The sequence below is a fragment of the Schistocerca americana genome, chromosome 3, assembly GCF_021461395.2.
Source record: "Schistocerca americana isolate TAMUIC-IGC-003095 chromosome 3, iqSchAmer2.1, whole genome shotgun sequence".
NCBI lineage: Eukaryota > Metazoa > Arthropoda > Insecta > Orthoptera > Acrididae > Schistocerca > Schistocerca americana.
Window position 1 is genome coordinate 961760832 of NC_060121.1, and position 13649 is coordinate 961774480.

Here is a 13649-nt window from a genome sequence, read left to right on the forward strand (position 1 = left end):
TGACATTTATGGATACTTCTTTAATGTACTCGAACCGAATGTTGTTGTTGTGGTCTTCAGTCCTGAGGCTGGTTTGATGCAGCTCTCCATGCTACTCTATCCTGTGCAAGCTTCTTCATCTCCCAGTACCTACTGCAACCTACATCCTTCTGAATCTGCTTAGTGTATTCATCTCTTGGTCTCCCTCTTCGCTTTTTACCCTCCACACTGCCCTCCAATACTAAATTGGTGATCCCTTGATGCCTCAGAACATATCCTACCAACCGATCCCTTCTACTGGTCAAGTTGTGCCACAAACTTCTCTTCTCCCCAATCCTACTCAATACCTCCTAATTAGTTACGTGATCTACCCACCTTATCTTCAGCATTCTTCTATAGCACCACATTTCGAAAGCTTCTATTCTCTTCTTGTCCAAACTAGTTATCGTCCATGTTTCACTTCCATACATGGCTTCACTCCATACGAATACTTTCAGAAACGACTTCCTGACACTTAAATCTATACTCGATGTTAACAAATTTCTCTTCTTCAGAAACGCTTTCCTTGCCATTGCCAGTCTACATTTTATATCCTCTCTACTTCGACCATCGTCAGTTACTTTACTCCCTAAATACCAAAACTCCTTTACTTCTTTAAGTGTCTCATTTCCTAATCTAATTCCCTCAGCATCACCCGACTTAATTTGACTACATTCCATTATCCTCGTTTTGCTTTTGTTGATGTTCATCTTATATCCTCCTTTCAAGACACTGTCCATTCCGTTCAACTGCTCTTCCAAGTCCTTTGTTGTCTCTGACAGAATTACAATGTCATCGGCGAACCTCAAAGTTTTTACTTCTTCTCCATGAATTTTAATACCTACTCCGAATTTTTCTTTTGTTTCCTTTACTGCTTGCTCAATATACAGATTGAATAACATCGGGGAGAGGCTACAACCCTGTCTCACTCCTTTCCCAACCACTGCTTCCCTTTCATGCCCCTCGACTCTTATAACTGCCATCTGGTTTCTGTACAAATTGTAAATAGCCTTTCGCTCCCTGTATTTTACCCCTGCCACCTTCAGAATTTGAAAGAGAGTATTCCAGTTAACGTTGTCAAAAGTTTTCTCTAAGTCTACAAATGCTAGAAACGTAGGTTTGCCTTTTCTTAATCTTTCTTCTAAGATAAGTCGTAAGGTGTATTGCCTCACGTGTTCCAACATTTCTACGGAATCAAAAACTGATATACAAATTAAAATTTTGCAGTTTAGGTGAGTTTCTAACTCACTACCCTCCATACAACAGTCTAGTATCATAACCACTACAGCACTTTGACTGTGCTGCTCAACTTTTTCTGCGACATTGCTCCCTCCTTAAGAGAACAGCATGTCGGTGTTGCGTCCTCCTAGTCCGGGAACGAGTCATCGGTCCTGCATACTCCGACTCCCGATGACTGATGTTCGCCCTGGCGGAGATCGTCTTAGAACTTCCTTTGCCACTATGCTCTTCGTCAACTTTCCGCTTGTTGCCTGTCGCTGGAGCTTCGAATTTACCCTGGCTTGCAGGATCCTTAAAGGGCTTCTTCGAAGGACGTGGACCGCATCTCTGATCTTCTACATCTACATCTAAATCTATACTCCGCGAGCCACCCAACGGTGTGTGGCGGAGGGCACTTTACGTGCCACTGTCATTACCTCCCTTTTCTGTTCCAGTCGCGTATGGTTCGCGGGAAGAACGACTGTCTGAAAGCCTCCGTGCGCGCTCTAATCTCTCTAATTTTACATTCGTGATCTCCTCGGGAGGTATAAGTAGGGGGAAGCAATATATTCGATACCTCATCCAGAAGCGCACCCTCTCGAAACCTGGACAGCAAGCTACACCGCGATGCAGAGCGCCTCTCTTGCAGAGTCTGCCACTTGAGTTTGCTAAACATCTCGATAACGCTATCACGGTTACCAAATAACCCTGAGACGAAACGCGCCGCTCTTCTTTGGATCTTCTCTATCTCCTCCGTCAACCCGATCTGGTACGGATCCCACACTGATGAGCAATACTCAAGTATAGGTCGAACGAGTGTTTTGTAAGCCACCTCCTTTGTTGATGGACTACATTTTCTAAGCACTCTCCCAATGAATCTCAACCTGGTACCCGCCTTACCAACAATTAATTTTATGTGATCATTCCACTTCAAATCGTTCCGCACGCATACTCCCAGATATTTTACATAAGTAACTGCTGCCAGTGTTTGTTCCGCTATCATATAATCATACAATAAAGGATCCTTCTTTCTATGTATTCGCAATACATTACATTTATCTATGTTAAGGGTCAGTTGCCACTCCCTGCACTAAGTACCTATCCGCTGCAGATCTTCCTGCTCTTCGCTGCAATTTTCTAATGCTGCAACTTCTCTGTATACTACAGCATCATCCGCGAAAAGCCGCATGGAACTTCAGACACTGTCTACTAGGTCATTTATATATATATTGTGAAAAGCAATGGTCCCATAACTCTCCCCTGTGGCACGCCGGAGGTTACCTTAACGTCTGTAGACTTCTCTCCATTGATAACAACATGCTGTGTTCTGTTTGCTAAAAACTCTTCAATCCAGCCACACAGCTGGTCTGATATTCCGTAGGCTCTTACTTTGTTTATCAGGCGACAGTGCGGAACGGTATCGAACGCCTTCCGGAAGTCAAGAAAAATAGCATCTACCTGGGAGCCTGTATCTAATATTTTCTGGGTCTCATGAACAAATAAAGCGAGTTGGGTCTCACACGATCTCTGTTTCCGGAATCCATGTTGATTCCTACAGAGTAGATTCTGGGTTTCCAAAAACGACATGATACGCGAGCAAAAAACATGTTCTAAATTTCTACAACAGATCGACGTCAGAGATATAGCTCTATAGTTTTTCGCCTCTGCTCGACGACCCTTCTTGAAGACTGGGACTACCTGTGCTCTTTTCCAATCATTTGGAACCCTCCGTTCCTCTAGAGACTTGCGGTACACGGCTGTTAGACGGGGGGCAAGTTCTTTCGTCGTTTTGTGTCGGGGTCGAAATCTTCAACTTCATAAGCAACATCAGACAACTGTTTTACAACCTTGTATTGTCCAAAGTAGCGCCTAACGAGCTTCTAAGAGAGACCGACCTTCCTAACAGGGGCGAAGATCCAGACGAGGTCACCAGGCTGGTAGAAAACAGGGCGGTGGCTGGCGTCATACCTTCGGCGGTCGTTTCCTTGAGCCTGCAGCGTGCGGAGTCGAGCTAGCTGCCGAGCTTCCTCGGCTCTGCTTAACACCTGGCCGATGTAGTCCTCAGCAAAGGATCGAACAACTTCCTTTCGTGTATGTGCCATGAAAAAAAAAAAAAAAACAGAAAAAAGTAGAGCTCTAGCAGAAGTTTGTCGATAGTCGTCCTTCCCACGCGTCATTCGTGAATGGAACAGTGGAGAGGTGGGGGGGATAATATGAGTGGTACCAGATGTACCCTCCGCCACATACAGTACAATTGTTTACGGAGTGTAGATGTAGATAGAATTCCCTGATGCTCGTCTGCTCGTTCCCACTCTGGTATACACCAAATGTGCGATTCAAGCCAAATTCTGATTTTGTGTAGCTAAGCTGCGAGGGTTCGCAGTCGCACCTAACGTGTGACTTTGCACTCGCAGGCGGACGTGAGGGGAGGCCTGTGCTCGCTGATCCAGGCGTCCAACACGCTGGGCTTCATGATCGACTACTGCGTGGGCCCGTTCGTGTCGTACGCGACTCTGGCGATCATCGGGCTGGCGTCGCCGCTGGTGGCCGTGGCGTGCTTCGCCTGGATGCCCGAGTCGCCCTACTACCTGCTGGCCGTGGGGAAGGACGCCGCCGCCGAGAAGGCGCTGCGCTGGCTGCGGGACCCGGACCGCGACGTCGCCTCGGAGCTGCGCGAGATGAAGGTCCGTCTGCCGTCTCTCAAATCTGCCGTCTCCTCTTCCTCTCTTCTCCGTCGCACACTGAATCGTTCTTAATTTAAGGATCGATCAAAAATTTCCGTCTGAGGCTGTTGCTGCAGCTTATACGAGGTGCGGCTAGAAAAAAACCGGATTAATGCTGGAAAAAACATTTATTTACAATTATTTACAATTTCATGTTATCTTCTTCAATGTACTCTCCTCCTCGGTCTCTACACCGCTCCATACGAATTTTCCACTGTTCATAGCAATGCTTCAGATCATTTTCGGTAAGTCCATACATTACTTCCGTCCCTTTTTCTTTTACTGCTTCAACAGTCTCAAATCTAGTTCCTTTCAAAGCTGACTTGACTTTAGGGAAAAGAAAAAAGTCACAGGGGGCCAAATCAGGTGAGTAGAGTGGATGATCTAAGATGGGAATGTTGTGTTTTGCCAAAAACGTCTTCACTGACAACGCACTGTGAGCTGAGGCATTGTCTTGGTGAAGGATCGATGACTTTTTTCTCCACAAATCGTTCCGTTTTCTCCGTACTCGCTCACGTAGGGTAGCCAGGACGCTAATGTAGTAATGCTGATTCACTGTTTGTCCCTCTGGTACCCAATCAATGTGCACAATCCCTTTGATGTCAAAAAAAACAATCATCATTGCCTTGAATTTCGATTTTGACATTCGTGCTTTTTTTGTCGTGGAGAACCAGGAGTTTTCCAATGCATCGATTGGCGTTTAGTTTCGGGATCGTAAGTAAAAAACCACGATTCATCGCAAGTAATAACATTTTGTAAGAAGGTGGGATCACTTTCAATGTTTTCCAGGATGTCAGAACAAATCATTCTTCGGCGTTCCTTCTGTTCAATTGTGAGACACTTTGGAACCATTTTTGAACACACTTTGTTCATGTTGAAACTTTCATGAAGAATCTGCCTAACACTTTCCTTGTCAACTCCTGTTAACTCAGACACTGCTCTGATTGTTAAACGGCGATCTTGTCGAACAAGTTTACCGATTTTTTCAATGTTTGCATCAGTTTTTGCTGACAATGGTCTGCCAGTGCGAGTGTCATCACTGGTGTCTTCGCGGCCATCTTTAAATCGTTTAAACCACTCAAACACTTGTGTTCGCGATAAACAATCATCGCCGTACACTTGTTGTAACATTACAAACGTTTCACTTGCAGATTTTCCTAGTTTGAAACAAAATTTGATGTTAACACGCTGTTGTTTCTGTACACTCAACATTTTCCGACGCACAGACAAAACGTCAACTACTTAAAACAGACGCCACGGGCAGACTGAGTGCAGGAGGCAGATGAAACTCGAGCAGTAGGCGGAGCGAGAGTCACGTGACAGGCCACGCGACTTTCAGCCTTATTGCATTCGTTTTATTGTTTTACCAGTACTAGTCCGGTTTTTTTCTAGCCACACCTCGTAGTCAACGTAGCGCGACTCCAATGGGGTATATACCAGGTGTACTGGTATGAAATGAGCGTTAAGATACAAATGTCTCGATAGGGAACATTTGTTGTGAACGAGCCTGGCTGGTATGACATCTGTCAAAGTTATTTAGTATACATCAAGTCATGGAACAAACAACATCATATGTTTTCATCGTGTTAACAATGTCGAATTTTGTACCACAAAGTGATGATTTGCGGAAAGCATTAATTTTTTGTTTCCATTTGAAAAAAAGTGCTGCAGAGTCGCATCGAATGCTTGTCGAGGCATATGGTGATCATGCTCTGTCGGAAGCAACATGCAAAAGATGGTTTCAACGGTTCAGAAACAATGATTTTGATGTAAGAAATGAACAACGTGGAAGACCACCAAAAAAGTTCGAAGACGCCGAATGGCAAGCAATATTGGATGAAGGTGATACTTTGAGTCAGAAGCAAATTCCAGCAATGCTAAATGTTGCACAACAAACAACTTCTGACCGTTTGAAAGCTATGGGAAAGATCCAAAAGTGTGGAAAATGGCTGCCACATGAATTGAATGAAAGATAGATGGAAAACCGAAAAACCATTTGTCAAATTTTGCTTCAAAGACATGAAAGAAAATCAATTTTACATCGAATTGTTACTGGAGATGAAAACTGGATTTATTTTAAGGATCCTAAATGGAAAAAATCATGGATTAATCCAGGACAACCATCAACATCGACTGCAAAACCAGATCGATTCGGCAAGAAGAAAATGCTCTGTGTTTGGTGGTATCGGAAATGTGTGATGTATCATGAGCTTCTAAAACCCGGTGAAACTGTGAATACTAATCGCTACAGACAACAGATGATCAATCTGAACTATGTATTAATCGGAAAAAGACCAGAATGGGCCAGAAGACATGGCAAAGTAATTTTTTACACGTCAATGCACCTGCACACAGAGCAAAACTGGTTCAGGATACAATCAAAACACTTGGCTGAGACCTGCTACCCCACCCGCCGTATACACCAGTCTTGCCCCCTTCCGACTACCATTTGTTTTCATCAATGGGACACGCATTGGATGAGGAAAACTTCGATTCCTACGAAGAAGTCGAAAATTGGGTGTCTGAATGGGTGGCTTCAAAAGACGAACATTTCTATTAGCGTGGTGTTCACAAATTGCCATAAAGGTGGTCAAAATGTATAGAAAGCAATGGCCAGTACTTTGAATAAAATGTTTTTACTTTTCAATTCAAAATTAGTGTTTCGTTTTCACAAAAGAACGCTCATTTCATACCGATACAATTGGTAAGCACCGAGATGCAAGCAAGCGATTAGTATGGAGTTAGTGTATTTCCGACGAGCGTGTGGTAAAGTCGGAAAGTGAACTAAGGAGACGTTATTACCAAATGCGTCCAAACAGATCAAATTCAGATGGCTCTAAGTACTATAGGACTTAACAATTGGGCTCATCAGTCCTCTAGACTAAGAACTACGTAAACCTACCTAAGCTAAGGACATCACACACACCCATGCCCGAGGCAGGATTCAAACCTGCAACCGTAGCAGCCGCGTGGAAACAGTACCAGTCTACAGTTATTCTTTTCTTGGCTGCCGAAGGACGAACAATAATAGACATCCGTCGGAGAATGAATATACGAATATGTGTGGGACAGCATGTATGTCGGAAACCGCCTTTGTGGGATGATGCACCAAGTTCCGCGCTGCTTCGTGACAACGCAGGTCTCCATATTGTAACGCAGAAGTTACATCACCTCCAGTGGGAGACACTAAAGCACTCGCCCTATAGTCCTGATCTCTTCCCACAACATTACCCCGCCTTCGGGTCCCTTAAAAAAGGCGTGAAGGGACGACGCATCCTTTCGGACGAGGGTCTGCAACTGGTAGTTAGGGACATCTTCATGCAGCAGGGCCAGTATTTTATCACTCTGGTGTGTCGGTCTGGTGATTGTCTCAGTGGTCACAGCTATTTTGCTTGATTGGCATACCGATTCTGGACTCTAGGGCCTTCGAAAACAAACTGTTTTGCTGCCCACATACCATCACGAGAAAAAATACACTACTGCCCATTAAAATTGCTAGACCAAGAAGAAATACAGATGATAAATGGGTATTCATTGGACAAATATATAATACTAGAACTGATATGTGATTAGATTTTCACGCAATTTGGGTGCATAGATCCTGAGAAATCAGTACCCAGAACAACCACCTCTGGCCGTAATAACGGCCATGGTACGCCTGGCCATTGAGTCAAACAGAGCTCGGATGGCGTGTACAGGTACAGCTGCCCATGCAGCTTCAACACGATACCACAGTTCATCAAGAGTAGTGACTGGCGTATTGTGACGAGCCAGTTGCTTGGCCACCATTAACCAGACGTTTTCAGTTGGTGAGAGATCTGGAGAATGTGCTGGCCAGGGTAGCAGTCGAACATTTTCTGTATCCAGAAAGGGCCGTACAAGACCTGCAACATGCGGTCGTGCATTATCCTGCTGAGATGTAGGGTTCCGCAGGGATCGAATGAAGGGTAGAGCCACGGGTCGTAACACATCTGAAATGTAGCGTCCACTGTTCAAAGTGCCGTCAATGAGAACAAGAGGTGACCGAGACGTGTAACCAATGGCACCCCATACTATCACGCCGGGTGATACGCCAGTATAGAGATGACCAATACACGCTTCCAATGTGCGTTCACCGCGATGTCGCCAAACACGGATGCGACCATCATGATGCTGTAAACAGAACCTGGATTCATCCGAAAAAATGAGGTTTTGCCATTCGTGCACCCAGGTTCGTCGTTTCGTAGACCATCGCAGGCGCTCCTGTCTGTGATGCAGCGTCAAGGATAACCGCAGCCATGGTCTCCGTGCTGATAGTCCGTGCCGCTGCGAACGTCGTCGAAATGTTCGTGCAGATTGTTGTTGTCTTGCAAACGTCCCCGTCTGTTGACTCGGAGATCGAGACGTGGTTGGACGATCCGTTACAGTCGTGCGGATAAGATGCCTGTCATCTCGACTGCTAGTGATACGAGGCCGTTGGGATCCAGCACGGCGTTCCGTATTACCCTCCTGAGCCCACCGATTCCATATTCTGCTAACAGTCATTGGATCTCGACCAACGCGAGCAGCAATGTCGCAATACAATAAACCGCAATCGCTTTAGGCTACAATCCGACCTTTATCAAAGTCGGAAATGTGATGGTACGCACTTCTCCTCCTTACACGAGGCATCACAACAACGTTTCACCAGACAACGCCGGTCAAGTGCTGTTTGTGTATGAGAAATCGGTTGGAAACTTTCCTCATGTCATCACATTGTAGGTGTCGCCAACGGCGCCAACCTTGTGTGAATGCTCTGAAAAGTTAATCATTTGCATATCACAGCATATTCATCCTGTCAGTTAAATTTCGCGTCTGTAGCACGTCATCTTCATGGTGTAGCAATTTTAATGGCCAGTGGTGTATTCAACGTAGCGCGATTCCAATGTGGGTACATGAGCACCGAAATGCAAGCTAGCGATTAGTACGGAGTTCGTGTCTTTCCGACGAGCGTGCGGTAAATTCGGAAAGTGAACTAAGGCAACGATATTACCAAATGCGTCCAAACAGTGCCAGTCTACAGTTATTCCATTCTTGGCTGCCGAAGGACGAACAAGAGTAGACATCCGTCGGAGAATGAAGGATATGTACGGGGCAACAAGTCTGACGAAACCCGCCATTGTGGAATGATGCGCCATGTTCCGTGCTGCTTCGTGACAACGCAGGTCTCCATATTGTAACGCAGAAGTTACATCACCTCCAGTGGGAGACACTCAACCACTCGCCCTATAGTCCTGATCCCTTCCCACGACGTTTTCGCGCCTTCGGGTCCGTTATCTTTGAATACTGATTATTGCGTGATATGAAAGTTGGTGGTAATAATACACTCCTGGAAATTGAAATAAGAACACCGTGAATTCATTGTCCCAGGAAGGGGAAACTTTATTGACACATTCCTGGGGTCAGATACATCACATGATCACACTGACAGAACCACAGGCACATAGACACAGGCAACAGAGCATGCACAATGTCGGCACTAGTACAGTGTATATCCACCTTTCGCAGCAATGCAGGCTGCTATTCTCCCATGGAGACGATCGTAGAGATGCTGGATGTAGTCCTGTGGAACGGCTTGCCATGCCATTTCCACCTGGCGCCTCAGTTGGACCAGCGTTCGTGCTGGACGTGCAGACCGCGTGAGACGACGCTTCATCCAGTCCCAAACATGCTCAATGGGGGACAGATCCGGAGATCTTGCTGGCCAGGGTAGTTGACTTACACCTTCTAGAGCACGTTGGCTGGCACGGGATACATGCGGACGTGCATTGTCCTGTTGGAACAGCAAGTTCCCTTGCCGGTCTAGGAATGGTAGAACGATGGCTTCGATGACGGTTTGGATGTACCGTGCACTATTCAGTGTCCCCTCGACGATAACCAGTGGTGTACGGCCAGTGTAGGAGATCGCTCCCCACACCATGATGCCGGGTGTTGGCCCTGTGTGCCTCGGTCGTATGCAGTCCCGATTGTGGCGCTCACCTGCACGGCGCCAAACACGCATACGAACATCGTTGGCACCAAGGCAGAAGCGACTCTCGTCGCTGAAGACGACACGTCTCCATTCGTCCCTCCATTCACGCCTGTCGCGACACCACTGGTGGCGTGCTGCACGATGTTGGGGCGTGAGCGGAAGACGGCCTAACGGTGTGCGGGACCGTAGCCCAGCTTCATGGAGACGGTTGCGAATGGTCCTCGCCGATACCCCAGGAGCAACAGTGTCCCTAATTTGCTGGGAAGTGGCGGTGCGGTCCCCTACGGCACTGCGTAGGATCCTACGGTCTTGGCGTGCATTCGTGCGTCGCTGCGGTCCGGTCCCAGGTCGACGGGCACGTGCACCTTCCGCCGACCACTGGCGACAACATCGATGTACTGTGGAGACCTCACGCCCCACGTGTTGAGCAATTCGGCGGTACGTCCACCCGGCCTCCCGCATGCCCACTATACGCCCTCGCTCAAAGTCCGTCAACTGCACATACGGTTCACGTCCACGCTGTCGCGGTATGCTACCAGTGTTAAAGGCTGCCATGGAGCTCCGTATGCCACGGCAAACTGGCTGACACTGACGGCGGCGGTGCACAAATGCTGCGCAGCTAGCGCCATTCGACGGCCAACACCGCGGTTCCTGGTGTGTCCGCTGTGCCGTGCGTGTGATCATTGCTTGTACAGCCCTCTCGCAGTGTCCGGAGCAAGTATGGTGGGTCTGACACACCGGTGTCAGTGTGTTCTTTTTTCCATTTCCAGGAGTGTATATGCTCTACGTCCTCGGCGAAGATCGGATTTTGGAATTTAGTGAGCCGCCCCTTCCGTTTAGCGCCTCGTCTATCTGCAAGTGTGTCCCTATCCAAATTTTCTATGAGATTTCTAAAGCTCTCGCTATGGCTAAATGTAACAGTCACGAATTTTGCCGCTCTTCTTTGGATCTTCTCAATCTCTTGAATCAGACCCAACCGGTAAGGGTCCTGTACAGACGAACAATACACCAAGACTGGACGAACTAACGAATTGTAAGCTATTTCCTTCGCTGAAGGACTGCATCCCTTCACGATTCTACCAACAAACCGCAATCTAGAGTTCGCCTTGCCCGTTACTTGTGCAATCTGATCCATTTGAGATCATTTCGAATAGTCACACCCAGATACTTGACGGATGTTTCCGCTTCCAAAGACTGGGCATTTATTTTATACTCGTACATGAATGAGGATTTTCGCTTTGTTATACGCAGTAGGTTACACTTACTAATATTCAGAGATAACTGCCAGCCATTACACCACGCATTTATTTTCTGCAGGTCCTCATTGATTTGTTCTCAACTTTCGTGTGATACTACTTTCCTGTAGACTTCAGCATTATCGGCAAACAGTGTAATGCCGCTGTCAATACCATCAACCAGATCATTTATGCAAATCGTAAAAAGTAGCGGACCTATTACACTCCCCTGGGGCACGCCTGATGTTACGCTTGTTTCTGTTGAAGTCTCCCCATTCAGGACGACATACTTCTCTCTGTCTGTTAGAAAACATTCTATCCAACCGGATATGTCATCGGATGCACCGTAAGCGCGCACTTTTTGGAGCAAGCGACAGTGCGGAACTGAGTCGAACGCGTTTCGAAAGTCGAGGAATATGGCATCAACATGGGAGCCCGTACCTAGAGCCTGTCGGTATCTTCCACAACTTCACTGACCTTCTTCCTGCACATCTCGCAGCAGGCTGCGCTTCCAAAGGTGGTTATTCAAACCTTTGACCGGTGGTCACATTAATGTGATTGGACAGTGTACAAGTGCGAGGATCACGTAACTGTTTCCCAGAAATTATCTCGACATATCACCTGCCTGTAAACACCAGTTCTACTCGATTATATAGATGTTCCTGCAATCGTTGAGTAACGGGCGCCAATACTTCTTTCAGAATTTGATAATATCTGTCCATCTAGATTTAAATTTTGTGTTCTGATAAGAAATCTTCGATTCAAACAGCTATCTCAAGTGATATTCCGCAAGCGCGTGACAGATTAAATGAGACTTTGCAACGTTATCAAAGTCTTACATAAAGGCCGAACCGGAAACCATAACGAACTCCTTTAAAATAAGCATAAAAATCGTTCAGAATTCGACAGTATGTGATTAGCAGTGCAGTCCTGTAAGCTACCTCCAGACAGAAAGATGAGCTGAGGTCGCAGTACGCACACACAGCCACAGACTCAACGAAAGGTTGCATGGGGGCTTAATTAAATAAAATGCAAATATTTTTAGTAGCTGTCTGTCCGATTACGCAAGTCTCGTATACGGTTGGCCCTGACTAGTATTATTACGCTATCTGACTGCATAGAACAACAACAAAGAATGAAATGAAAATTTTCTGTTAACACAATTAATTAATTAAGTCCCCAGCAACTATAAAACCTACGAAACCAAAGCACAAGTGTAATTGTTCTGTGTGTGGGAGTGTGACTCAACGTACACATCTGGCACGGTTCTTCTTCAACAAGACAAGAAATTTTAAATATCATTTATACTGAAGTAATTAAAAAATAGAAATACTATAATTGCGTAAGGAAAGCAGAATTACACTCTAATACAAGAACACAAGCCAGATGCTTTGTTGACTGAACCTGTAATGACGCATTATTCAGGACATTGAAATAATGAGAAAAAAAAGAAAAGTAGTTTGTTACCTTAATTTATATTGATGAAAGGCACTCTAATCATTACAATATCTCCACACCGACTCGCTACTACCACATCTCAACAAGAACTTTTCAGTACCACATCTCAGCAAGCACTGCCTATTAGCACATCTCAACAAACACTCCTACTACGAGCTCTCCCCAAGAACTGACTGACATGAGTCCTCGACAGGCACTGACTACTACGAGCTCTCCCCAAGCACTGTGGAGGCGGCTGAATAATACTCTTTGGCGCAATCTCTGGCGCAGTGGCTCAGTGTAGCCACCTTTCAAGGTTTTTAAATTCAGTGAGAAGTGGCAAAGTGATTTACATACAGATTAACTATCTCATTTTACCTACAAATCTCCATTATGGATGTGTCTACATCAATTTTGCAGAAACAGCATTCTAGAAGGATGGAAGAATTAATAATGTGAAACAAACGATCCAGTGTTTTTCATTTTTTGATGTTGTATGCGCTTTAACCTGTTTTATCTGCTGCAGTTTCCCTCGTTGTTGTAGTCTTAACAATTTCGCGCCTTTATGTATTCACAAACTCCGCACGCAGATTTACACTTTGTGGTAACTTTATATTTTTGTTTGATTTTATCAACAATTTTTAGCAGTGCTGATATTCACCATGTAGTCAAGAGTCTAAAGATACTTCTTCGTCCTTTTTTCATGGGTGTTAGGCATTTAACTGGCAGCGTTTGGGATCACCTTATGCTTCTATTACAGTACACGTGTAATCTTAGGGCAGAAGTACTACTGATTTATAACGCTATGAAGGCGAAATTTGAGTCACTCCTCTTTGAACGTAATGAAAAGCTGTTGCTGGATTTTTGAGCGAACTGATCTGAAATCGCTTCTGCCGCTCTTAACTGTTCCCGTAGACGCACTGAGACAGTTTACACGTGAGCTCTGGGAAGACCAATCCTGCACACCAACCTTTTTTTTAGTACACTATGCTATGGCCGTTGGATAGTAGGTTTATCTTGTAATTCAGC

The 13649-nt window shown here is 45.7% G+C and overlaps 1 protein-coding gene across 1 annotated transcript in view; it reads left to right on the forward strand.

Annotated features, from left to right (window-relative positions):
* The window catches only part of LOC124606589 (facilitated trehalose transporter Tret1-like), a 43316-nt gene that overhangs the window by 10786 nt on the left and 18881 nt on the right, over nt 1-13649 (forward strand). Inside the window, exon 2 of the mRNA XM_047138575.1 lies at nt 3651-3920. Within this exon, the coding sequence (XP_046994531.1) occupies nt 3651-3920 (270 nt within the window). The remainder of the gene's footprint in view (nt 1-3650; nt 3921-13649) is intronic.